Source organism: Zootoca vivipara, chromosome 15, assembly GCF_965207765.1.
Source record: "Zootoca vivipara chromosome 15, rZooViv2.hap1.1, whole genome shotgun sequence".
Classification (NCBI taxonomy): Eukaryota; Metazoa; Chordata; class Lepidosauria; order Squamata; family Lacertidae; genus Zootoca; species Zootoca vivipara.
In genome coordinates, this window is record NC_142598.1 from 10,841,626 (window position 1) to 10,869,129 (window position 27,504).

A 27,504-nucleotide genomic window follows, 5' to 3' on the forward strand; every position below is an offset into this window, starting at 1 on the left:
AAGGTGAAGCAACTGCCTCAGGTGGCGGAAGTGGTGATGTGGGCAGGGCGGCAGGAGGCACCTTGGGTGGCGAAATGGGATGGGCCGCCCTTGACTGGAACCAACAGGGGACCACTAGTAAACAAGAGGGAGAAAGATGGGCTTGCTGAGGAAAATCCAAATGTATACAGATGTTTAAAGTGTCAAAATGGGTGGCATAGCTGCCAAGTCCCGGTTAGAAAAATACGGGATCAGCAGCATCGGCACCGGAAGTCGCTTCTACGCATGTCCAGACATGCGTAGAAGCAACCTCCGGTGTCGGCGCTGCCCGATTTCTGGCCAGATATGGGCAGAGCGGCACCGGAAGAAATTCAGGGGAATTGTGGGATATTTCACCATTTGGGATGACAGCAGGAAACGGCTTTTCGCAGGGAAAATGGGAGACTTGGCAGCTATGATGGGTGGGTGGGAAATAAAAGAATCCAGGGAGGACCAAATAATTCTGTAAAGAATTATCTCTGCAATTCTCAGGTCCAGTGGGGAAGTCTATCCCATCATAAGTGCTGAAGTAAGAGTCCTCCGTCAGCCCAGTCAGCTTCTGGAAAGGGAAAGGTGCCATTTTGTGATTTGCCTCAGTCGGCAAAATGTTTTGGGCCAGCCCTGTTTACCCCAATCACAAATCATTGTGTTTCTCAATTAATTGACCAGTTGTCTCGGTTAATATTAAACGGCAATTGGTCTCTTCAATCTGACAGAGCTGCTTTTTACTGTCTCTGTCAGAAGCTCCATGTTCCAAAAACGCCCCCTCGGGTTTGTTCCATGTTTCTAGATGTTAGAATTAGCAGGACTTTTTCTTCTGCCTGCTGGTGAGAGCTTCAGATTTCATGAGGAAATCTGGGGAGCGGGCAGGCTGGCGAGGCCCCCCCCCCTAGATTTAGAGGCCCTAGGCTTCAGCCTACTTAGCCTATACATAAATCCGACACTGTCCGGGGGTCCTCTTTACCTTTACCTTTTTATTGGCTATCGAAGCCTAGCCTGGACTGTTGCCTTGTCTTGCACTTGATGTCTCAGTCCTGTTCTCTGGTAAGAAGATGCAGAGACCTGAATCCATTTGTTCTCTCGCTCTCAGTCCCTTTCCTCCTCTTGACCATTCACTCCCTGCCTGCCTCTGGCTGCTGTCTTTCCCCCCATGCTAACTCTGTTCCCCTTGCCAGTCCCCAGCAGCTCCTTCTTGCTGTACAATGAGAACCGCAGTCATTGTGTGACTAGGAAGGAGCCCAGCTCTCTCACGCAAGCGCTCTGTGACCCTGGGGACCGGAGACAGCATTTTCAGTGGTTCTCCACAGGCCTCCTCTTTCACGTGCATTCACTGCTCTGCGTGGCAGCACCCAAGGCCAAAAGAAAGGAGACCCTCCGTCTGGAGCCCTGCAACGGGACGAACCCGCTCCAGCGGTGGGGATGCCGCGATCACGATCTGCTGGCCCTGGAGGAAGGCAAGGATCTGTATTTCAACTACGGCAACAGTCGTGACCGGGTGGTGATGCTGCATGATGGCAAGGGGCCCTGGAGTCGCTGGCTTACCTACGGCACACGCAAAAACATCTGCAGCAGTGAGTCCTGGCAGGGTACCTCCCCGTTCGAGAGCCCAAGGAGGAGGGCATACCCTCCAGCGTTTCTCCAATGAAAATAGGGATATCCTATTCCATTATTATTATTATTATTATTATTTTATACCGCACCCTTCTAACTGGGTTGCCCCAGCCACTCTGAGCGGCTTCCAGCATATATAAAAGCACAATAAAACATGGAACATGGAAATAAAAAAACCTTCCCTTTAGATGTCTTCTGGAGGCTGTGTAGTTACTTATCTCCTTGGCTCGGCAGTCGCATAACTCCATACCCTCCAATATTTCTCCGATGAAAATTGGGACATCCTAAAGGAAAGCGGGCCATTCCGGGATCAAATCAGAAACTGGGATGGCTTCTGTAAATCCGTGACCGTCCCTGGAAAATAGGGACACTGGGAGGGTCAGGGGTGGGTGTGTTGGGACACATTGTCAAAGGCGAAGAGAACAACTTGGCTATGGGATGCTAAGAACCCGACAGCTAAACAGGCTGTTTGTGTCCTTCCCATCCCGAGACACGTACCCTGGGCTTGTGCGCTGCAACCATTTCTGTCTGCAGGCACTCTGCCTCTCTCAAAAAGCTCAGCAAAGAAGGATGCTAAAACCCGTCAGCATCTGTTTTGGGGTTGGCACGGCTCAGTTGTCTTTTCTGCTATGTGGTGTTACGTTAGCATGAACTCTGAGTACACTGGGGGTGTACTTAGGGGTTGGCCAGGTTGCCCCCTGCCAAGGACACAGGTCTGGGGGGGAGGGAAGGGTACAAAAAGCATGCCTCTCTAGTTTGGCTAAGAGTGGCTAGGAGCCCACCTGCACGATCACACATTCCCTGGGTTCCTCCTCCTCTGCTCTGAGCAGCCGGGCGAGATGCACAGGATCCTCTGGGTGCTCCTTGCCAAGGGTGCAAGGGATGAGGGGAGCCACCAAGGGGGCAATGGAGTCTAGGCGCTCCTCTGTTTGGCACATGGACAGCTCTTCCTAGCCCAGAGGACATAAGAGCCAACAATACACAGACATGGTAGGTAAAGATCAGGAGAGAATCGGGGGCTTTGTGGGGTCTGCAGGTGTAGCCAAGGGGACTGGTGTGGTTTTTTTCCCCTGGAAAGGCTTCGTTGAAGCACTTCCGCCCCAACCTCACTCTGCCCTTAGCCAGCCCCTTCTTCCTGCTTTCTCCCTTACAAGTACTGTAGTCCAGAGGGTGAGACTGGCTGCCACTTCCTCCTCCTCAGCGCTTATACAACTTACTGGGGAGGTGGATGGAGAGAAGAAACCCGGAATTAGTTGGCACTGCTTATCATTAGCTCTGGCTGCACCAACTCTTGGGACTCAGCTACATTAGTCCAAAAGCAGTAAATAATAACAATAATTTTATTATTTATACTCTGGGTTTCTCCAGCCACTTACAGCACATCAAAAACTGTAAAACATAAGAATTTCCTGATACAGGGTTGCCTTCAGATGTCTTCTGAAAGTCAGGTAGTTGTTTATTTCCTTGACATCTGATGGGAGGGCATTCCACAGGGAGGGTGCCACCACCAAGAAGGCCCTCTGCCTGGTTCCCTGTAACCTTACTTCTTGTAATGAGGGAATTGCCAGAAGGCCCTCGGAGCTGGATCTCTGTGTCTGGGCTGAATGATGGGGGTGGAGACGCTCCTTCAGGTATACTGGACCGTTAAGGGCTTTAAAGGTCAGCACCAACACTTTGAATTGTGCTCAGAAATGTACTGGGATGCAATGTAGGTCTTTCAGGACCGGTGTTATAAGGTCTCAGCAGCCACTCCCAGTCACCAGTCTAGCTGCCACATTCTGGATTAGTTGTAGTTTGCGGGTCACCTTCAAAGGTAGCCCCATGTAGAGCGCATTGCAGTAGTCCAAGCGGGAGATAACTAGAGCATGCACCACTCTGGGGAGACAGTCTGCGGACAGGTAGGGTCTCAGCCTGCGTTCCAGGTGGAGCAGGTAGACAGCTGCCCTGGACACAGAATTAACCTGCACCTCCATGGACAGCTGTGAGTCCAAAATGACTCCCAGGCTGCGCACCTGATCCTTCAGGGGCACAGTTACCCCATTCAGGACCAGAGAGTCCCCCACATCTGCCCGCCCCCTGCCCCCCCCAAAACAATACTTCTACCTTTTCAGGATTCATTCTCAATCTGTTAGCCGCCACCCACCCTCCAACTGCCTCCAGACACTCACACAGGACCTTCACCGCCTTCACTGGTTCTGATTTAAAAGAGTGGTAGAGCTGGGTCTCATCCGCACACAGTGTTATGAATGTGTTATAAACATGCAACACCAGATGGCGCTGTAGAGGACAAAACTTTTCTATGCGATTTTTTACATAGCATTTCTTTCCTTTGTTGATTTAATTTATGACTTTTTTCCCCCCTGTGTGTAGATCCACCCTTGGTTTCCCCGCCTTCTGCCCCACCAGTCCAAAGGGCCCTAGGCACCACTGGGCATGGAGGGCATCCTGTAGCATGAGAGGGAGGAAAGGTAGGCAACCTAGTCAAACTGAGTCTTTCTTCTTTCCAGCTTCAGTCCTGTGGTCCAGATTTACATATAAGCTAAACAAGCTATAGCTTAGGACCCCACTCTCTTGGGGCACCTCCAAAAAAATTAAAGAAAAAAACCTGGATGTACATTTCAAAAAATATATAAGACAAAAAACAAATAAAATAAAACCTACGGCAACAGTGTTTTGTGTTGTGTGTAGGCTTCTGTGATGCAAGTCATGGGCCCCGCCTGCTAGCCGGCTCCCTAAAATATCACTGGTTTGCTCATTTCTATATAGAGGATGCCTCCATTCTGCTATTTGCACCATATATTGACACCTATTATTATTTCATGTTATAGCAAGTTTCTAGAGACCAGATTATGTGTCTTTGTAAATTGTGTTTCTAAAGGAACTTTTGTTATTGCCCAAATCATTTTAAGTTAGAGCTTAATCATTATTTCGCTATTAATATACTACTTTCTTAATTGTATTTCACTTTTAATATACTTCTTAATTGTATTTCAGTTCAACAATTACAGTGGTACCTCTACTTACAAATAACTCTACTTACGAATGTTTCTACTTACGAACGGAGCTCCGTCCGCCATCTTGGATGTGGTTTAGATAGGTTTTCTACTTACGAATTTTTAGATAGAGTTGCTTCTACTTAAAATTTTTTTCTCCCAATGCATTCCTATGGGATTCAACTTACAATTTTTTTCAACTTACAAATGTGCGTTCGGAACGCATTTAATTCGTAAGTAGAGGTACCACTGTACTTTGAAAAAATACATACTTTGTTATGTGCAAATGGCTTTAGATACCTACTAGGTCCATAAATTACCAAATAGCACAGGCATCCCCAAACTTCAGCCCTCCAGATGTTTTGGACTACAATTCCCATCATCCCTGACCACTGGTCCTCTTAGCTAGGGATCATGGGAGTTGTAGGCCAAAACATCTGGAGGGCCGCAGTTTGGGGATGCCTGATATAGCATATATCCAACACAAAAAAACAGTGAGAATTTGTTGTTGACAGCTGGACATATAAAGGGCCCCATTACCTTTAGTAGCTTAGGGCCTCATCAAACCTAAATCCGGCCCTGGTCCTGCCACCAAGTGGATATTTCTGGCTCCTCAAGCAAACAGTCCTCTAATGTTTGGGATGTTATGTGGCCCGGTGTACTCCTTATACAGGCAGAGTGACATTGCACTTGGTCATGGGCAGAAAAACAGGCTACCCCCCCCCTAAAAAACCACACACACAGTGATTTCACTTAATTAAACCATTTGAGTTGTTGCTTTACTGAAACCTTAATAGTTTTGAGGAATCGTTGGTGTGAGTATCTAATGTGTGATGCTCTTGTGCTTGGGTTTTTCTAGCTCTTGGCAACAAAACGAGTCCAATTGTGGAGATATGAAGAATTGTGGCCTGGTGGGAAACGTCTGTGGCAGGACGACCCCTTGCAGTGACTGTCACTGTCATCTCTGGATCTGTGAGTGACAGCTTCTGTTCAATGAGGTGCAGTCGCCAACTTTGCCATCCTGCCCCCAGCTTTTTCGGCACCACCAAAATCACTTCCCGGCTCACTTCATCTCCTGAATGAGGGGTGCTAAAAAGTTGTGACATGACTTGGGAATTCAAAATCTATTTGGGTAAAATTAATCTCTTTTATTGTGTGTAAAATTGCATAGAAATCTTTAAAAATGATTGCCCAGTACTTGCAATTAAATTCATATTATTTCTATATATTATATATTGTTTCTATTGTTTCTTCTTATTTAACATTACCGGACATTTTCAGAAGGTAAATTCTTTGGTTTTTCCAAAGCAGTTTATGTGCTTCTTCACCAGCTGTAGACTTAACCAAGCTAAATGTTGTCCACTCACAAAAATAAGATGATTTGAATTCCTCACACCCAAGAACATATTTTTAGGATTCCTCAATGAAGAAATCTGCTAAAATTAAGTCTCACCCCTCCCCTTAAAATGACACACCCTAGTCTCTCAGTCAAAACGGAATGCAAAGAAAACTAAAGAGTTTTCAGGCAAAATAAGTTCTGAAGCACTCCGGGAAATGAATGTGAACTTGCTTATTTCACAGAAACATGCTCAGTGCGCTGCTACTGTCCTGTTTATTCTTCTTCTACAATCTGCACATGACACAGCTTAACCTTAATTTTATTGGCATGATAAATTTCTGAATCTAGGGATCTGTAAAATGTTTCATTTTGCTTATTTGCACATCACCGTCATCTGTGGAAATTGTACTTTAGGACAGATCCTGTCTCCCGACTCAGCTACACAGCTGCAAATAAAACGTTTTAAATGTGCTGTAAAGTGCAATACAGTGGACCCTCGGGTTGCGAACGTGATCCATGCGGGAGGCACGTTCGCAACCCGCAGCGCCGCGTCTGCGCACATGGGTCACAATTTGGCACTGCTGCACATGCGCAAAGCGTGACTTAGCACATCTGCGCATGCGCAAGCGCCGAAACCAGGAAGTAATGTTCGGGTACTTCCAGGTTCATGCAGTGCACAACCCGAAAAGTCGCAACCTGAAGCGTCTGTAACCCGAGGTATGACTGTATACAAATGTGTCACTAGCTATGCCAAATGCAATGTATTTTTCAAAATGTTTGTTGTAAAAGCATTTTCACAGCGTTTTTTTTATGTGTGTGCAGATTCCACTTCCATGACATCCAATATCAAAGTCATTATTTTGTGAATGCAGTACAGTTTTCCCCCCTACGTTTTGACCATCTGCATAATCTGAAGTGGTAGTGATGTGTATTCTACCACATCACGGTGTGTTTTTGTGTGTGTTTACTTTTTAATGGGGTTAAGAAAGGAACACAGGACTTCCCTCTTAGAGAATTAAGGGTTTTGTGGTATGGAAGTTGGGTGGTTTTATATTTAGTTAAGCCAAGTGCTGGAATGGCGGGAAACGACTGTTGCGCAAAACAGGATTGAGGCCCCACACGTGGGTACCCCACACTGACGTAAACAGAAACAGCCAGACTTGTACATTCACAGATATTTAATTGTCCATAAGGACATACAAATATTTTTTAAAAAACACCCACATCTTCCGTACCGCATTTCTTCATTAGGCTGGCTATGGCTTTGTGCTCCCGAGTTGTAGAACGTGGTCTCCTATCAGCTGAAAACTGCACCACAAAGGCAGCATTAGGGGGAAACCGAAAAGGATGTGGAAATAACCAACAGACACACAGCATTCTGGGGATTGTGAAATGGAGTTCACATTTCTCAGCTTGATTATGGCCTGGCACCATACCTGCCAAGTCCCGGCCTGAGAAATAAGGGACTGGACCGGAAGTAGCAGCCATTTTGGAACTGGGCAAAGCAGCATCAAAAGTCGCTTCTGAGCATGCTCCGCCCAGTTCCAAAATGGCCGCCGCACCAGAATAAACCGGGGGGGGGAACAAAAAAAAATCCGTTTTATCGGCTGGGGACAGCTGGAAAAACGGGGGTTTCCCGGGGAATACGGGAGACTTGGCAGCTATGCCTGACATCCTAAGGGTCTAAAAACTATTGCAGGGGACACGTATTGCTGGCACGTATCTTCTGGCGTTGTTTGGTCAAAGGAGCGCATGACCTGCTCTCACACCCCATTGCAGTTCTGTGGCTCCTGCTGGCAGGGGAGGTGCCAACTGCAATGGCATCTCGGCAAATGGGGAGATCTCAGAGGCACAGGCTGGGGCTGCCTCAGCCACATGTAGTTAGGCCCTCTGAGACACACCTTGCCCCATCGCATGCTTGCCCCACTTGAATGATAAAAGGTTTAACCAGGCCAATAGGGAGAGCGTCTTGGCCTAGCCCAGGCACCCCCAAACTTCTGCCCTCCAGATGTTTTGGACTACAATTCCCATCTTCCCTGACCACTGGTCCTGCTAGCTAGGGATCATGGGAGTTGTAGGCCAAAACATCTGGAGGGCCTCAGTTTGGGGGTGCCTGGCCTAGCCCAATACAGTATGGCGGACTAAGATGAAGCGAGTGGCTGCCATTCTCCACTGGAGAACTTCCTCCTGCTATGAAAGGGAGGAGCTAGCCAACTAGCCGGTGCCGCAAAGGATCACTGGAAGCTGAGGTGCTTCTGAAGAAGGTGCGCTCAGGTAGAGTCAGACTCGCACTACCTGTCACACAGGGGCACATCCCATGTTGGGGGGGGTGGCGGGCGGGCTACAGAATCATTGGAAAAGAGCTTGAATATAATACTGCCAATATCGCCGTGCCATTACAGAAGGCCTACGGTGCAGCCACACTTGAAACACTGTGTAAAAAGTCCTGGTTGCGGAGCTTCAGAAAAGATATTGTAGAGTTGGGGGAAAGTTCAGGAAAAGGGCAACCGGAATAAGCAAAGCCTCCACGAGGTTGTAACTTGGGAGGGGTGTGTGTGTGTATAAGATTGTGCATTGAGAAAATGGGCAGGGAGGGGTTTGTCTCCCTCTCTTGTAATACAGTCGTACCTTGGAAGTCAAATGGAATCCGTTCCAGAAGTCCGTTCGACTACTAAAACTTTCGGAAACTGAAGCACGGTTCCTGATTGGCTGCAGGAAGCACCTGCAGCCAATCGGAAGCCACAGAAGCCCCATCGGATGTTCGGGTTCCAAAAAGAACGTTCGGCAACCGGAACGATCACGTCTGGGTTTGTGGCGTTCAGGAGCCCAAAGTGTTCGACTTGCAAGGCGTTCGGGATCCAAGGTACCCAACGAAACTGACCGTTGAAAGACTTGGGAGAGACCAAAGGAAGTCTAGTGAACAGCTAAACGTGTGGAACTTGTTGCTATAGGAGGTAGCGATGCCCACCCGCCTTGGTGGCTTTCAAAGGATATTAGGCAAATTAATGCAACATGAGGCTATCAATAGCTTCTATCCATGATGGCTCCATTCTGGCTCCACCGCCAGAGGCTACAGGCCAGTCACTGGGAATCACAGCCTGGCCAGCCCAGTGGGGAGCCTGGCCAGCCAACACGGCCCTGGGGCCATCTCAGGACTGCCAGGGGGCTATGAGAAGCCAAATGTGCAGCACCCTCTTAAAAAATGCACCCACGGCCATCGCCCTGCCACCCCCCCCCCACTATGCCCCTGCTTTCTCCTGCATTGATGCCTGCCTTTGCCCCCCCCAACATATTTTCAGTGCTCCAATCAGCACTTGGAGTTCTTGTTTTAATTTCCCAGAAAGCTCCAGGTTGATGCTCCTTCAGGGGCATTGTGGGAAATTAAAATGGATGCTCTTGGCTGCCCAGACCACTGCCTCTGGCAGATAACCCCACCCAGAAGATGGCCTGGAGGACACTTTGCCATGGGCGTCCCTCAAACCTGAGCAAGCTCGCCGAGGAGCCCAGCCATCATTGGCAAGCGACAGCTTCACAAACTTGGCTCCCATCTATAATAAAGGGAGGGTAATAATACTGGGTTTGTTTGAAGTGCTCTGGATGATGAGGGGAAATGTGCTACTTAAATACTACTGATTCAATGTTATCAAAGCAAAGAAAACAACATCTTGGTCAGCTCCTCTCTTCCTCGAAACCGCCGACACGCAGGGGCAAGAAACACTTCCTTCCTGTCCCCGCACTGATCCCAGTTCACGGTGGAAATGTAGGAGGCTGAAAGCGCTCTACAAACTGCACTCTGGTAGCCAGAGTCCCAGCGAAAGCACCTCCCAGCTCCTCGCCCTTTGGGAGAAGACATACAAAAACAAAACGAAAGACGGACCACTTGGTTCACAGTACCGTGATCCGAAAGAATACTGATAAGGAGGCAGGATCAACCGCCTGAGCTTGGCTTGGTCCGAAGGGCCCGGCAGATGCCCACTCCACCCTTCCTTAGGCCTCGCAATGTTCTGCCACAAGAGAACAGCTCACAGGCAGACATTGATTTGCTTGGAAAGCTCTCGCTCGAGGTCCAAGATGAGGGCATCAAAGTCCTTCAGGTTGAGCCTCGCGCTGAAGGGAGCCTCGGGGTCTTCCACCAAGGCGAAGTCCCCTACGAAGACGGCTCGGTTGTGGTGCGGCAGAGTCACCTCTCTGTTGTCCTCTTCGTTGTCGCTTTCGCTGCCAGCTACCTCGTCATAGTCGGTGTCGCCGCCCGGCCTTGGCCCCGCCGAAAACTGCTGCTCACAAACACTCCAGTCCCCAGCGTAGCGATTGCTAGGAGGGCTTTCCAGGCCTCGAGGGCGGCTCCGAGCCACGACGGTGGTCTGCAGCAGCGGCAGGTCCAAGGGAGGGCGGCAGTGGCGCTGGGGTGGCTTAATGGGCAGGGGGCACTCGCCCTCCTCTTCGGTTACCCCGCGTGGGGCTGAAGGGAAAGGGAAAGCAAGTTAAGAAAACCAAATGCATCTGGTTCACTAAGGCCTGAGGCACAGACCCTCCAAGTGTCCCTATTTTCCAGGGACAGTCTTGGATTTATAGAAACCATTCCAGTTTCTTTTATTTTTGGTGAGCCACTGTGGTGTAGAGGTTAAGAGCAGTGGACTCGTAATCTGGTGAACCGGGTTTGCTTCCCCGCTCCTCCACATGCAGCTGCTGGGTGACCTTGGTTAGTCACACTTCTCTGAAGTCTCTCAGCCCCACTCACCTCACAGAGTGTTTGTTGTGGGGGAGGAAGGGAAAGGAGATTGTTAGCTGCTTTGAGAATCCTTCGGGTAGTGATAAAGCGGGATATCAAGTCCAAACTCTTATTGTTATTATTATTATTAATCATTTCTCTTTGATTTCACAAATAAAAAATTATAACCATACCAAATACACATCCATATAAAGAGATTTCTCTGAATCTCAAGACTTCCCCCCATCCCCTCCATGGGTCCTATTGTCAACATTTTCAACTGCATATTATTTCGTAATCTATATTTTATATCTCTCCATATTGTCCATAGTATTTGTTACATTACAAGTGAGATTAAAATCCTGCTAATGTTTTCATCTGCTTACAGTGGTCTCCTAAATAAATTATACACTTTTCCCATTCTTTCTTGAATTTTTTGTCTGCTTGGTTCCTGAGCTTTCCGGTCAGTTTTGCCTTTTCAGCATAGTCTCACAGCTTAGTTTGCCATTCCTCTCTGGTTGGGACTCTTACTTCTTTCCATCTCTGGGCTGGTAACATCCTTGCTGCTGTTGTCACATACATAAAAAAATCTTTTCTGTTTCTTTGGAATGTCGGTACCTATAATTCCTAATAAAAAGGCTTCTGGTTTGTTTGTTTTATACAAAAGTTATTTAAAACATTTTTTTCATTTCATTATATATCATTTCCCAGAAAGCCTTTATTACCTTACATGACCTAAGCCATTCCGGTTTCTGATTTGATCCCAGAATGTTCCGCTTTTCCTTAGGATGTCCTTATGCAACTCCAGAGCCAAGGAGATAAGTAAGTATGCAACCTTTGGAAAACATCTGAAGGCAGCACAGTATAGGGAAGTTGTTCAATGTTTTATTATGTTTTTATATATGTTGGAAGGGGACGCTGTGGGTTAACCCACAGAGTCTAGGGCTTGCTGATCAGAAGGTTGGCGGTTCGAATCCCTGCAACGGGGTGAGCTCCCGTTGCTTGGCTCCTGCCCACCTAGCAGTTTGAAAGCACATCAAAGTGCAAGTAGATAAATAGGCGGGAAGGTAAACGGCGTTTCCGTGCGCTGCTCTGGTTCGCCAGAAGCAGCCTTTACCTTTACCTTTATATATGTTGGAAGCCACCCATAGTGGCTGGGGCTACCCAATCAGAAGGGCAGGGTATAAATAATAAAATGATGATGAAATAGGAAGTATGTTGGAGGGTATGGAGTCATGCATTCAGTGGTCAACTGTATGTTCTTCTGTAATGTCCCATAGCTCAGCTGACCCACTACTTTGGTGTTCATCTTTTAGAAGGACAGGACAGGATTTGTTCTTTTCATACAGTATTAACATTCCAGTTGTAAAAGAAACTGCTCAAGAAAGTAGCTTAGATACTACAGAGCTGAATGAACAAAAAATTGCGCCCCAAAGGAGAAGGCTGACCACTCGTAAAGGACGTTGAAATAGAAGAATAAGAGATGGAAACCTCAAAAGATGATGACTCTTCAAAATAGCCTAGCAGTGAAGATATCGAGAAATCAGATGATACACCTATTGCTTGATGTTTTATTGCGTTTTTAATGTTTTGTTAGGAGCGGCCCAGAGAGGCTGGGGCAACCCAGTCAGATGGGCGACATATAAACAATAACATTACGGTCGTACCTTGGAAGTCGAACAGAATCCGTTTGGGAAGTCTGTTCCGAAATGTTCGGAAGCTCCTGCAGCCAAACGCCGGACGTTTGGCTTCCGAAAATTGTTCGAAAACCAGAACACTCACTTCTGGGTTTTGATCGTTCGGGAGCCGATTTGTTCGGGAGCCAAGGCGTTCGAGATCCAAGGTACGACTTTACTATTATTATTTAATCTATTATTACTGCAGGGTGAGCGCTGGCAGGTGCCGGGCCCTCCATGTCACTGAAACCCATAGCACTGCATGCCTCCAGCCAGCCCCTTCCTGGGCACCTGCCCTCTCTTGCACCCTGGCCTCCCCAACTTGGCACTCACCTGGCCAGGCCTGCAGGAGGTAATGCAACACTTCGATGTGGTGCTTGAAGTCCATGGTGCTGGCAATGGTGCGGTGGTGGCGGCGGCTGGGGCCACAGGGGCCCGGCCCTGCTGCTCCCTGGCTCAGCAACACAGGACCAAAACACACAGCAAGGTTCTGGGCGTTCATGCGGTTGAAGGCATGGAAAGCAGCGACCTGGCTGAGGTGATCCAACAGCATTGTCAGGGTGGCCTAGAAAATGGAAGAAGAGGCAGCTTGCTTCAGATAAACCTCATAGACGCTGGTCGGAGGCTGAGGCTGATCTTAAATTGGGAGGGGGTTGGGGAAAGGGGAAGGGAGGCCCCGAAGCTGCAGGGATACAATGTGGAGAAGCTCCCTCCCCTGAGATATATGGTTATCCCCCTCCTTGGTACTGTTCAGGTGAGCCCTGAAGTCAAGATGGCTTGTCGTGAAGGGTTCTGTCTCTTTATCAGCTGGGATGGTTTTAGTAAAGCAAGGTACAATGGTTCCTTGGTTCTCAAACGCCAAAAACCCGGAAGTGTTCCAGTTTTCGAACATTTTTTGGAAGCCGAACATCTGTTGGCTATTGTTTCCGGGGCACCTGCACCAATCATTAGCTGTGCCTTGGTTTTCAAACATTTCTGAAGTCAAACGGGCTCCCGGAACAGATTAAGTTTGGCCCTTTTGTTTTTGCTATTTATTTTGTGTTCTTGTTTTTTGAGGCTTTTTTGGTTAATTTGTTTTTGTGACTGTGTGGAACCCAGTTCAGCTACTGATTGATTGATTGATTGTGTGACTGCGGAAATGGATAAAAGCCCCCCATCCAAAAAATGACTATCATCAGTGCAGATAATTTTAAATTTTATCATCTACAATACTGTCTTACTTATTTTATGGTACAGTACATTGATTATGGCTTTCATTTTATGGATCCATGGTCTCGTTAGATAGTAGAATTCATGTTAAATTGCTGTTTTAGGGGTTGTTTTTAAAAGTCTGCAACAGATTAATCTGTTTTGCATTACAGTGGTACCTCTACTTACGAATTTAATGCGTTCCGAACACACATTTGTAAGTCAGAAAAAATTGTAAGTCGAATCCCATAGGAATGCATTGGGAGAAAAAAATTGTAAGTAGAAGCAACCCTATCTAAAAATTCGTAAGTAAAAAAAATCCTATCTAAACCGCATCCAAGATGGCAGACAGAGCTCCATTCGTAAGTAGAAACATTTGTAAGTAGAGTTATTCGTAAGTAGAGGTACCACTGTACTTTCTATGGGAAAGTGTGCCTTGGTTTTGGAACGGTTTGGCTTTGGAATGTTCTTCCGGAACGGATTAAGTTTGAGAACCAAGGTATATAGATATTTGATGGTCTTCAAAATGGCACTAGCTGCTGGAGGAAGATAACTGTTTTGAATGGAATGGTTCATGCATTTATTAAACGAACAACAGGTACCCAGTCCTGGCGCTCCGATCCTTGGAGCCTAGTACCCATTTGCCCATCATGCACAAATCTCTTGACTTTATGCTACTTTCTTAGCCAGAATGCCAGTGGCTTACCATTGGAATTTCAACTCACCTCCTTCCCAAAAGTAGAGGACGTTGCACTGTCAGGACATTTGACATAAAAACGGAGATGGTCCTTAATAGACCACTTTTACTCAACTAGGTATACATTTTTCCACAATGTTAACTCATCTGCATAGCCCACTAAACCCCCCGCTCCACAATAAATACTGTATGTGGCAAGGCTTTAGCGAGAACTAATCAGGCACTCTCAGTGGTCTCTGTGTTTTCCCCTCCCCCCTGTATTCTCATTTTATTTTTCTATTTGCATTTTTTTACATTCATTACTCTTACTACGTTTTGAATGTGCTTATGTCAATAACCATTCTGTATAAAAAAATGGCGACAATAATAATAATGATGATGATGCTTCTTTTCAAGACAACAACAGTGACAACAACCTGGGGGGAATTTGATGGGCCTGGTTCTGATGGGAAGGAAAGTCCTTTTCCTCCAATGGGGAGTCCAAAATTCCTTCAAGGGCCACATTGTGGTCAGCCTGTTGAGGCTAATGCACTACTGGGTATACTGGGATGTGGGTGGCGCTGTGGTCTACCACTGAGCCTCTTGGGTTTGCTGATCAGAAGGTTGGTGGTTCGAATCCGCGCGACGGGGTGAGCTCCCGTTGCTCTGTTCCAGCTCCTGCCAACCTAGCAGTTCGAAAGCACGCCAAAGAGCAAGTAGATAGATAGGTACCACTGTGGTGGGAAGGTAAAACGGCGTTTCCGTGCACTCTGGTTTCCGTCACAGTGTCCTGTTGCACCAGAAGCAGTTTAGTCCTGCTGGCCACATGACCCGGAAAGATGTCTGTGGACAAACGGTGGCTCCCTTGGCCTGAAAGCGAGAGGAGCGCCGCAACCCCAGAGTCACTTTTGACGGGACTTAACCATCCAGGGGTCCTTTACTCTTTTTTTTTTTTTTTGCTACTGGGTGTGTCACCCTTGGCACAAGCAGAGAGGCCTAGCTCAGAAGAGCTGCCATCCTGGGGGGTCCTCACCTTCTCGGCCTCTGGCAGGCAGTCCAGGAGTGCTGTCGTCGCTGCCTCTTTCGCCTCCTGCCCAGCCGCCCGATTGGACATGGCTTCTAGGACCACTTGGTACAGTGGGTCAGTGATGAGAGGTGTGGGGAGCTCACGCAAATAATCCTTCAGGATTCCTGGGGGGGGCAAGTGGGGGGAGGAAAGGAGAAAATACCTCAGTCCTTTTAATCATCACCGTGGGTCCCCTCCCAGAGTCATTCCTCAGTCCTTACCAGAGAGGGCTCTTGTCATCATGGTTCTGAGAGAGCAGTTCTTGCCACACCTTAAACCAGGCATAGGCACCCTTGGCTCTCCAGGTGTTTTGGAACTACAACTCCCATGACCACTGGCCCTGTTAGCTAGGGATCATGGGAGTTGTAGTTCCAAAACATCTGGAGAGCCAAGGTTGCCTATGCCTGCCTTAAACTGCCCTATCCCATCATCAGGGACATTTTCAGGCGAAAGCTTCCTTCAAAGAGGGAGGACTGTGAGGGTGACGGATCCACAGGCTGAAACACAGGGCTGGGTGGGGGGAGGCAGGAGGGCTGGAAAGGGGCCAGGCCAGACCCCTTTATTGCTACAGACCTACACAGCTGCTCTTCCAGACTGAAACAGAAGGACGATATGGTTCTGATTTATTTTTATTAAAACTATTTTTATATATATGCACTTCAAGGCACCCCCATTTCCACGGGGTTTGCCAGTTCCTGGCCCTCTGCTCATAAACCTCTCAAACTCTCCCTCTCTCCCTGTGCCAGGGAGATTCTTGCCTCACGTCTCACCTCACCATCTCTGGAGCTCCAGAGAGCGGGAAGAGAACCAACAGGTGGAAATGGCAGGGTAGCAAAACCAATGGAGAAACCGTCAGAGAAACCATCCAAAACCGTCCGGGTTGCTTGACATAGGGGGGGCGGAAGGGGGGGCTCCCCTTCGCTCGAGGCGCTTAGGCAAAGCCTGGATGGCCACCAGTCAGGGATGGTGTAGTTGCATCCTGCATCGGGGCTGGGCTGGATGACCTCTATACCTGCCAAGTTCCTCTCTGAAAAATAAGGGACCGGGCCGAAAGTAGCATACCGGAAGTAGAGCTGCCGCCATTTTGGAACTGGGCAGAGCATGCTCAGAAGTGACTTTTGATGCTGCTGTGCCCAGTTCCAAAATGGCCGCCACACCAGAAGTCGCGCTGCAGCCATTTTGGAACTGGGCAGAGCAGCATCAAAAGTCGCTTCTGTGCATGCTCCACCCAGTTCCAAAATGGCCGCCGCGCCAGAATAAACTGGGGACAGCTGGAAAAACGGGGGTTTCCCGGGGAATACGGGAGACTTGGCAGCTATGGACCTCTGAGTTCCTTTCCAATGCTTAGGATTTGGAGCTTGCCTCCCCTTGCCCCTTCCCATGATCCTAATGAATGGCAGATTCTGCCTTCTCAGAAAAGCCCCGCCACACTGCAGGCCTGCCAACATCTGCCATGAGACCACTTCTCCAACATCACATGCACACCGCCCTGAGCCCTTGGGAGCACTTGAGGTTCGGTCAGAAGTATTAAGGGCTGCAGAGGAATGCGGTGCCCATGAGGACTCCCTCGTTGTCCCTTCAAAAACACCTGCCCCCCAGAAGTCAAAATCCATGCAAATAGGGAGCAAGGCAATTTTGCGGATAAAGGACCATTATTGACTTTGGAAGCAGTATAAAACCAGGAGTGCCTGCCAGTATCTCCAGCCAGGAGCAGATAATAATAATAATAATAATAATAATAATAATAATAATAATAATAATAATTTATTTATACCCCGCCCATCTGGCCGGGTTCCCCCAGCCGCTCTGGGCGGCTTCCAACAAAATATTAAAATACAGAAATCCATCAAACATTAAAAGCTTCCCTAAACAGGGCTGCCTTGAGATGCCTTCCAAAGGTCTGGTAGTTGTTCTCTTCGACCTCTGGTGGGAGGGCATTCCACAGGGTGGGTGCCACTGCCGAGAAAGCCCTCTGCCTGGTTCCCTGTAACTTGGCTTCTCGTAGTGAGGGAACCGCCAGAAGGCCCTCGGCGCTGGACCTCAGTGACTGGGCAGAACAATGGGGGTGGAGATGCTCCTTCAGGTATACTGGACCGAGGCCGTTTAGGGCTTTAAAGGTCAGCACCAACACTTTGAATTGGGAGCCAATGTAGATCTTTAAAGACCGGTGTTATGTGGTCTCGGCGGCCACTCCCAGTCACCAGTCTAGCTGCCGCATTCTGGATTAGTTGTAGTTTCCCGGTCACCTTCAAAGGTAGCCCCACATAGAGCGCATTGCAGTAGTCCAAGTGAGAGATAACTAGAGCATGCACCACTCTGGCGAGACAGTCCGCAGGCAGGTAGGGTCTCAGCCTGCGTACCAGATGGAGCTGATAAACAGCTTCCCTGGACACAGAATTGACCTGCACCTCCATGGACAGCTGTGAGTCCAGAATGACTCCCAGGCTGCGCACCTGGTCCTTCAGGGGCACAGTTACCCCATTCAGGACCAGGGAGTCCTCCACACCTGCCCGCCTCCTGTCCCCCACAAACAGTACTTCTGTCTTGTCAGGATTCAATCTCAATCTGTTAGCCGCCATCCATCCTCCAACCACCTCCAGGCACTCACATAGACAGGAGGCACAGCTGCATAGATGTGTCTCTTCCTGTCCCCCAAAGAGACTGCAGAGCAGCCAGAGTTTGGTATCTGCAGGGCCCACAGGGAAGACTACGAAGTTGGGGGTTAAGGGCACTGACCTGTAACGACATTGATGTCTGGATAGAGGTCCTCGGAGAGCACCACGGCAGTGCTGTCCCGCTCAAAAGCATCACGCAACTCCTTTTTCACTGCCGCTGAGCCACACAAGCGATACAGGCCCACAACCTACAAGCAGGACACAGCCGGTCACTTGGGCAAAAGGGCCCCCTCTCCAGAGGGCTGCTCCATAGCCTGGGTGACCTGGCTGCAGGAAAGCCTGGGAGAGAGGGAGGAGGTCTGTGGCCCATTGGCTTAAGACATTTCCCCGGCAGGTTCAGTAGTGCATTAGGGCATGCCGAGTTTTTCATCTTTCAAATTCCAAATGTGAGGGGTGCTAAAAAGTTGTAACGTGACTTGGGAATCCAAAATATATTTCGGTTAAATCAATTTAGTTTCATTTGGTTAATAAAATGTGTATCGAAGTACAGTCGTACCTTGGATTTCGAACAGCTTAGTTCCCAAAGGTTTTAGCTCCTGAACGCCACCAACCCAGAAGTGACTGTTCTGGTTTGCGAATGGTTTTCGGAAGCCGAACATCCGACAGGGCTTCCTGCAGCCAATCAAAAGCCACGCTTTGGTTTCCGAATGTTTTGGAAGTCGAACGGACTTCCGGAACAGATTCCGTTTGACTTCCAAGGTACGACTATACACAGAAATCATTAAAATTGCCTAATACTTGCTATTATTTCATATTAATATTAGTATTATTTATAAAGCATACTGTATTTTACATTCCCTGGCACTTTCAGAAGGTAAAATCAAAATCCTTCAGTTTTCCAAGAACAGTTTATTTGCTTCTTAATCAAATGTAGACCTACCAAACTAAACATTGTCCAATCACAAAAATAAAGCAGATTTGATTTCCTTACACCCAAAAACGTATTTTTAAGACTCCTCACTGACAAAAATTTGCAAAGATTAAGTTTCTGCCCTTAATAGCCCATGCTATGCCTTCTGGGAAGAGCCTAGGTCGAGTGGAGATGGGTGGATGGGGAGAGAGAGAGAGAGAGAGCATTTACCTTTAACCCTCGTTTTTCAATCTGGGCAACACACTTCTGGATCAGCAGTGGCACTTTGATGGCAGCTCCTTCCCTCTCCACCAGCTGGCTCAGCTTCACGCCGAAGACTTGGGGCTCCCGTTCGTTGCTGGCTGGATCCCACTGGTCTACCAGGGTGAGTTTGATGTAGAGGAGGCCTTGTGGCTCCAACTGCATGGCAAGCTGTTGGCTTCTGCAACCTGGAAGGAGGGGCAGCCAAGAGAAATGCTGTGAGGATGGTCTGGTCTCTCAACTCCACCCCCACCCTTCCTCTTGGCAAAGCCACACCATCAGGTCAGCTCCATTGACATCCGTCTTTGTCAAGCAACAACCATGGAAGAGGCCTGCCCAGGCACTTCAGCACCTTGGACAGAAAACAGGGTCTCTGCTCACATCTGGATCTGCCCTCTCCCCCTCCTGCCACATAATCTGCCACCACTCCCCACCCGGTCATGTTTGGCCCAAACTTGGACCTTCTGTGACCCAGGCTAATCATCGCCTCCAGCCAGCAAGGTGATCTCAGCCCACATACAGGGGCAACACATTACCTGGTCTGGCTTCACCAGTTCAAATCCACCCTCCCCCAAGCCCCACAGCCAAAATGTCAGGCTTCCAGGAATCCTATCCCTCCCACAGAGGCAGCCAAGAAGCAGATAAACAAGGAGAGTTCTTACCAAGTACATTATTCAATATTCACAGAGAGAGATGAAGGAATGCAGTCTCTCTTAGAAAATGTGTTGCTCCGAGTAAGTCCCACCCCCTCCGTCTCTCCTATTCCACGTCATCAATGCACCAGCTGTTCTGCCTCTGAGTTCTCTGTTCTACTACTCTTAATGCACGCCTGGTCCTGGGAGAAGGGGGATCAGGAATGCTTTCTAAAGACACCGAGTCTGTCAGCTGTCTCTCCCCTGGTGCTGCTTCTTCTTCCTGCTGTTCCTCTCCCAATATTTCCCAGCTTCTCCCCTCTACAGCCTTTGAACTATGCCCTTCTGCAAACCACTGTTGCAAATCTATACTGCCCTCCTGTTCTCAGGAAGATTCAGGAGAAGAGGGACCCAGTCCCCACCATTCCTCTTCAATCTAGCCCTGAATTATTTTCTTTTTCCATTTTCTTACTTTCTTATTGTCCCTTTTTTGGGGGGGGGGTAGGCTGTCACTGTTGAAAATACAATGGAGAGTTATTTGCAGGAATTATTTTGCTGGCCTTTGTTGAGGGTCCTGCTCTATATAAATGCAGTATATCAATGCCAAGGGAGGTACAAGTACCTCTCTGCTTGCCCCCCTAGAAACAGACTTATCCGCCTGCCGCTGAATAACAATAATTATTTGTTTGTTTGTTTGTTTGTTTGTTTGTTTGTTTATACCCCGCCTATCTGGCGAGGTTTCCCTAGCCACTCTGGGCGGCTCCCAACAGAATATTAAAAACATGATAAAACATCAAACATTAAAAACTCCCCTAAACAGAAAGAACCACTGTGATGTAGTGGTTAGAATACTAGACATGGGAGACCAGGGTATGGACCCCCCACTCAGCCATGAAACTCACTGTGTGAATCTGGACTAGTCACCATAGCTGCCAAGTCTCCCATATTCCCCGGGAAACCCCGTTTTTCCCACCCGAAAAAACGGATTTTTTGTTTTTTCCCAGTTTACTTACCGGCCGGGGGAGGCTCCTTCTGCGCATGTCTGGAGTCTCTGCACATGCGCAGAAGCGATTTCTGGCGCGGCGGCCATTTTGGAACTGGGCAGAGCAGCATTGAAAGTCGCTTCTGAGCATGCTCCGCCCAGTTCCAAAATGGCGGCAGCGCTACTTCCGGTCTGCCGATCCCTTATTTTTCCAGCAGGAACTTGGCAGGTATGCTAGTCACTGCCTCTCTGCCCAACCTACCTCACAGGGTTCTTGTGGGAGTTAAATAAGGGGAGGGAAGAACCACACAAGCCACTTTGAGCTCCTTGGAGAAAAAAGGCTAGGTTATAAACTCAAGCGGGGGGGGGGGAGAAGAGACTAAATCACCTTGGAAAACATGGGGCAGAAGGATGGAGCCGTGGCAGCAGACTCGGTTCTTGCCCGCCGCAGGGTCACATGAGAAGACCACGACTTTGAGGAGCTGGGCGTCCTCGAGCTCCAGCTGGAAGGAATGGTTGAGACTGAGGAAGGCTGCTTGGCAAGGCAGCAGGGCAGTGCGGGCTTTGTTGACCGAGTCCACCTGTAGGACGCAGAAGACCTCCTTCGCTTCAGCCTTGGGGGGCCTGAAGTCCTGCACCCCCAGAAGGTGGATACTGACCAGGCCGGACAGGTGCTGCAGGCAGCCGGGCTGCTCGGTGAAGCTGTACGGCCGGAAGGACCCCCCTTCGAGACCCAGGCAGGCCTCAGACTTCGCCAGGAGGTCTGGGGAGTCACCGTCGCTCAGGTAGCCCCCTTTGCTGGTGGCCTTGACCCGCGCCAGGGTCTGCCGGGAAGCCACGCTGCTGTCAAGGTGGTAGCGGCTGATGACGTTGCCCGACTCCTTGGGAGAGGGGCCTCCGTCTGGCTCTCTGTGGCGGGAGCTGCGCAGGCTCAGCTTCCGCCTCAATTCCGGAAGCTTCTTCATCTTCATAGAGAGGCTGCGCACGGGGCCCGGGGACTTGGCCTTGGAGAGAGAGTGGCCCTTCTTGGGGGCACTGGGGCTCTGGGCCACTGGCACGGCACCCGCGGCGGCCCTCTCCTCAGGCTCCACACTAGCGACTGCCGCTTTCCCTGCGGAGAGAAACTGTATAAGATAGGTCAAAGCAAGTGCCACTCACCCAGTGGGTACCACCCCCGAGGCACTGAGGGGGGCGGGGAAAAGAGTGGCAGCTGGGCTCTGGGGTTCTGTTCTGACTGGGGCTGGTGGAAGCCATAGTCCAAGACCCCTAGAGGGTACAACGCGGGCAAAGTCTCCGTTACAACGGCACTGCAAAGAAGAATATGCCAAAGCCAAACACAACGCGCACTAAAGAACCCACAATTCAGCATCGCAGGACCATTTTCACGGGCAAAGGTTATTATTGACAGGTGCATCAGCTGCTTCTCAATAAAGATTCATTCAAAGAAATGCACAAATACAGTGGTACCTTGGTACTCAAACACCTTGGCCTACCCAAACGCTGAAAACCCGGAAGTAAGTGTTCCGGTTTTCGAACGTTTCTCGGAAGCCGAACGTCCGATGCGGCTGTCGGCTATTGTTTCTGGGGCACCTGCACCAACCAGAAGTTGCGCCTTGGTTTTCAAACATTTCCGAAGTCAAACGGACTTCCGGAACGCATTAAGTTTGGCGCTTTTGTTTTCGCTATTTATTTTGCACGTTTGTTTTTGAGGCTTTTTCGGTTAATTCGTTTTTGTGACTGTGTGGATCCCAGTTCGGCTACTGATTGATTGATAGATTGTGTGACTGCGGAAATGGATAAAAGCCCCCCCCCCCCCATCCAAACAATGACTATCATCAGTGCAGGTAAGGGAAAAAATTTAATTTTAAATTTTATCATCTACAATACTGTCTTATTTCTTTTATAGTACAGTACATTGATTATTGCCTTCATTTTATGGATCCATGGTCTCGTTAGATAGTAGAATTCATGTTAAATTGCTGTTTTAGGGGTTGTTTTTAAAAGTCTGGAACGGATTAATCCATTTTGCATTACTTTCTATGGGAAAGCGTGCCTTGGTTTTGGAACGCTTTGGTTTTGGAACGGACATCCGGACATAGCTGCCAAGTCTCCTGTTTTTCGCGGGAAACCCCCGTATTTTGTTACTGTTTCCCGCTGTTATCCCGAATTTATTAATATCCCATAAATCCCCCGGATTTAGAAAGCAGCTCCTGCCAGCGGCCATGTCCCGGCTCCCGGCTGTCTGCGCAGAAGCAATTTCTGGTGCCCAGACATGCAGACACAGGCAGCCCGGCACCGGAAGTCGCTTCTGAGCATGTCTGGACATGCATAGAAGCAACGTCCAGTGCCGGGCTGCCCATGTCTGGGCACCGGAAGTTGGGCAGCGCCAGCACCGGAAGTCACTTCTGCGCATGTCTGGACATGCATAGAAGCAACTTCCAGTGCCGGGCTGCCCATGTCTGGGCTCCGGAAGTTGGGCAGCGCCGGCACCGGAAGTCACTTCTATGCATGTCTGGACATGCGCAGAAGCGACCTCCAGTGCCGCGCCACTGCTGATCCCAGATTTTTCAATCCGGGAGTTGACGGCTATGATTCCGGAACGGATTAAGTTTGCGAAGCAAGGTACCACTGTAATCCAAACCAGAGACTCCCAAACTATCTTGAGCCACCACGCCCTTGGTTCCATAAACTCGTCCCTAGGGGCCCCTCTGCTACGCCACAAGAAGCATTATTCGGAGAGAGGTCTGCAGACACAATCCACTATGGAAGAAAGCAAACCAATACAAGCAGCATCAACAAATTGCACATTTGTTCAAAATACGACCAGAACTAATTAATTCAGCAGAAGTGAAGGAAGCTGACCCAGTGATACCAGCTTTTCAAAGTCTGGTAGTCATTTACACCTCCAGTCCCGCCCCCCGCCACCCCCTTGCTTCTTAGTGCCCCCCCATAAACCCCACCTCCCCGCAGGAGGCAGTCCCAGCCACTCTGTGAGCCACTGATCTAAACGGACAATAAAGCAGCCTATTAAAATCTGCTTTAGATTGAGTTGGCCTGTAGCTCAATGGGTGCTGTAAGATGTAAACTGGCAGCTGCCAGGCTGGGACTGTGGGGAAGACACAAGGGCAGTAGGGCAGCTCCCTGGCAGTGAGACATCAAGCCGAAAGGAAGGCTGGGAAAGGGAAGCGCCAGAGGGGCTGAGCAGCAAAGCCTTCCTGATAAATCAGGGCAAGTGATTCATCCCAGAGCGGTTCCACGTCAAAACCCTGGTGTGGGATTCGCCAGTGTCAGAGGAATGAAACTCACATGGTGCCCTGAGGCTACCTGGCTAGCTGCTCTGGGACAACTGTGCCGGAGGGGCAGTTAATTTGGCCCTGATGATGAGAAAGGAGAAGTGCCATAAGAATGGGGCTGGGAGGCCATGGGGCCAGGAGAAGGGGGGAGGCGATGGGTGAAGCACAGGGTGGATAAAAATCAATGATTTTTTAAAAAAATTAAATAGGATTTATCTATATATAAAGTCCAAGTTGTCCCTGCGTCCAAGCTGCCCCGTGTGTCCCTGGGGTACTGCGCATGTGCGCCAGGGACACAGGGATTGGACGGAGAGACAACCAGGGACACAGGGAACAGCCAACCGCCGCTCCGCCAACCGCCGCTCCGAAGCCCAGTCTCATGCTGGAGGTGCACGGTGAGGCGGCGGGGGAGAGAAGCGCTCCCCCCCCCGGCAGCCTTGCCGCACACCGCCGGCATGGGACGGCGCTTCCTCGGGGAACCCGAGGAAGCCGAAGCGGCAGCGGGCGCCGAGGGAAGCCGGCTTTGGCTTGGCGGCGGCGGGAAGAAGGGGAGGAATTCCTCCCCTTTTTCCCGCCGCCGCCAAGCCAGTCCCCGAGTCGAAGTGCGGCGCAGCGGGTGCTTTTCGCCGTTTGCCTCCCCCTGGGGGGAAGGCAAACGGCGCAACCCCCCCCCCCCCCGTGGACTGGCTTGGCGGTGGCGGGAAGAAGGGGAGAAATTCCTCCCCTTCTTCCCCCCACCGCCAAGCCAGTCCCCGAGCCGAAGTGCGAAAATCCCCCCCCCCCCGCGCCGCAATTCGGCTCAGTCCCCCACGCGCTTTGGTTTGGGGATGCAGGCAGGGAGACAGCAACAGCCCGGGAAGCTGCCTGCTTCCCCGAGCCGTAGCGCATCGGGGGACAGAGCCGAAGATCGGCGGGCACTGTTTGCCGGGGTTGGCAAGCCCCGGCAAGCAGCGGCCGCCGATCTTCGTGTGACAGGCGGTGGGGAATGCAGGCAGGCAAGAGAGCAAGCGCCTGCCTGCCTGTCTGCCTTCCCCGCCACCAGTCCCCCGGTGCTTCGTGCAGCGCTGCTGGGTGCCGACCCGGCAGGCCGCTTCCTCTAGCGCCCGTTTTTAAACGGGCTGAAATCCACTAGTTTATTTAATAAATCGGACCCAGGTGGCGCTGTGGGTTAAACCACAGAGTCTAGGGCTTGCTGATCAGAAGGTCAGCAGTTCGAATCCCTGCAACGGGGTGAGCTCCCGTTGCTCGGTCCCAGCTCCTGCCCACCTAGCAGTTCGAAAGCACATCAAAGTGCAAGTAGATAAATAGGGACCACTCCGGCGGGAAGGTAAATGGCGTTTCCGTGCGCGTCTCTGGTTCGCCAGAAGCAGCTTTGTCATGCTGGCCACATGACCCGGAAGCAGTCTGCGGACAAACGCCGGCTCCCTCATGATTTCAATCGATTTGATTTAAATCAAATCCACCCTGTAAGGCAGCAGGGGGGAGGGGGAAATATGGAGAAGTGATGCTGTAAACCATCGGCCAATGCTTGCAGGCTCCGATGGGGGCTGGAATCTGACAGCTCTCCTACCCCTATGGTAAAAACATGGGGATGGTCTTAGAAAAATGATCTCTCACCAAAGGCCCGGGACTGGTGGCTGCTGTTTGGCTCCTCTGCTTGCTTTGCTGGCCTTGCATGGCTCGGCGAAGTCCGCAAACCATCCCCACCTGCCTGCTGCGAGCCAGCCAGGTGGAGACCCTCGCCTGCAGCCTTGGCCTCCCTTGGCTTCCCCTTCCTGCTCCTGTTCTCAGCGCCGCTGCCCCACCTCTTGCCAAGGTTGGGGAGCTGCAGGTCCTCATCCTCCGGGATGGGATTGTACCAGATATCCCCTTCGCTGCTGCAGAGCACGCTGGGCTCCTTCTGCTCCGTGCTGGAGCCGGCCGTCGGCTCTTCTGCCCCCTGCGTCTTCCCCGACGAGAGCACCCAGTGGCGGCTGCTTCTCTCCAGGCTCTGCAGGTAGGCCCCCTGGCCACTGCACTTGGCGCCGATGCTGGAGGTGCGGGCCTCTGCTTGGCCGACCAATGGTTCAGCGGCGGCTTCCTTGGGCCCAGTTGCCGCTGAGCCGATGTGGGGGTGGCTCTCCGGGGACAGCGCTTCGCCCAGGTCAGCAGGTGCCTGTGCAGCACTTGGGGAACTCTGGCTCAGCTTCCTGCTGCGAGGGTCTTCCTGGCTGCTCCAAGCAAACTTGGCCCAGGTTTGCTTCCTCGACACGGTGACGGCGGCCCCTCTGGCGCATCCATCACCCGGTGGGAGAAGCCCACACTCTGTGGGGGACCCCAAAGCAGCTGGAGCCTCGGAAGGAGAATCTGTGGAGAACAGAAACCAGCACGTTGGGACTGTTTAAATGAATATTTAATGAAATCGGACATGGGAAATAAAACATGGCTATGTTTAGACCAGGCATCCCCAAACTGCGGCCCTCCAGATGTTTTGGCCTACAACTCCCATGATCCCTAGCTAACAGGACCAGTGGTCGGGGGAGATGGGAGTTGTAGTCCAAAACATCTGGAGGGCCGAAGTTTGGGGGTGCCTGGTTTAGACTAACCTTGTAAGACGGAAAAATTAAAAGCACAGATGTGTAGAGCAGTATACCGGTTGGATATGTACAAATATATGGAAAGACAGGAAATTTAATGATTATAATGTCAACTACTGTGTGGAAGGTGGTGGAGGTTCATGTTACGATATGATCTTTATTTTGTGTTCGAAAGTAATGTGTTATACCTTTATATTTCTTATCAGCTTTCTTTTCAATACTTGACAAATGTATTCTAATGTGTTAAATTCTTTTTTCTTTTTTTCTTTTCATTTAAATGTGTACATTTTAATGATTTCTTTTCATTGTAATAAAATATTTAATAAAAAAAGAAAGAAACCAGCACGTTGTGTTTGTGTGTGTGTGTGTGCCTGGTTGTAACGCTCGAGTTCAGAACACACGGAAGTTGTTGCATTAGGCAAGGCCTTGTTTAACAATAAGGCAGTTCGCAACTGGAAGGGAGCAGAGACTTGGCACAGGAAACTCTTAGGGAAGCATTAGGTGCCAAGCTATCCTGTTTGGGGTGGAGCAGAACAGCTGGCCCATGGACCAGGTGCAACCGACGGGGTCTCCTCATCTCCCTTTTTCAGGCTACCCCCCCCCCATGCGGACATAGGGCAGACTGCTTTGAAGCCTATCTGCCACATGGGGGGCATTTTCAGGGGGGCTGGAGGAGTTGTGGGGAGGGTTAACCCTCCTCATGTACTGTGACTTCCTCTGCACTGAATGCGTGCGCACACAGACGCATAGGAATTAGTCTTGAAAACAGCCTCCCATTGGAGCTACCCAATAAGAAAGGGTTCTGCCAACTGAGCTCTGGGTCTCTCTTCAAAGTCCACTACAGTGGTACCTTGGCTCTCAAACGTCTTGGTACTCAAACACCTTGGTTCCCAAACGCAGAAAACCCGGAAGTACGTGTTCCGGTTTTCAAACGTTTTTCGGAAGCCGGACGTCCGATGC

At 49.9% G+C, this 27,504-nt stretch overlaps 2 protein-coding genes across 9 annotated transcripts in view; one reads left to right on the plus strand and one right to left on the minus strand.

Moving 5' to 3' along the window:
• LOC118075443 (macrophage mannose receptor 1-like) overlaps nt 1-7,540 on the plus strand; it is a 14,869-nt gene extending 7,329 nt beyond the window's left edge. For 4 of the 8 annotated variants that reach the window (XM_088658913.1, XM_088658916.1, XM_060269126.2 and 1 more), the window contains 3 exons: nt 1,194-1,589; nt 4,000-4,097; nt 5,482-7,540. In XM_088658913.1, the coding sequence (XP_088515039.1) occupies nt 1,194-1,589; nt 4,000-4,085 (482 nt within the window). In that variant the 3' untranslated portion in view covers nt 4,086-4,097; nt 5,482-7,540. The remainder of the gene's footprint in view (nt 1-1,193; nt 1,590-3,999; nt 4,098-5,481) is intronic. The other 4 variants (XM_088658918.1, XM_088658920.1, XM_088658919.1 and 1 more) reach the window with 2 other exon arrangements.
• Nucleotides 7,122-27,504, minus strand: part of SYDE1 (synapse defective Rho GTPase activating protein 1) — a 25,186-nt gene continuing 4,803 nt past the window's right edge. Inside the window, exons 2-8 of the mRNA XM_060268727.2 lie at nt 25,586-26,314; nt 21,064-21,786; nt 19,032-19,249; nt 18,012-18,138; nt 15,243-15,400; nt 12,679-12,910; nt 7,122-10,420 (exon numbers count right to left, since the gene is read on the minus strand). Coding sequence (XP_060124710.2) covers nt 9,984-10,420; nt 12,679-12,910; nt 15,243-15,400; nt 18,012-18,138; nt 19,032-19,249; nt 21,064-21,786; nt 25,586-26,314 — 2,624 coding nt within the window. The 3' untranslated portion in view covers nt 7,122-9,983. The remainder of the gene's footprint in view (nt 10,421-12,678; nt 12,911-15,242; nt 15,401-18,011; nt 18,139-19,031; nt 19,250-21,063; nt 21,787-25,585; nt 26,315-27,504) is intronic.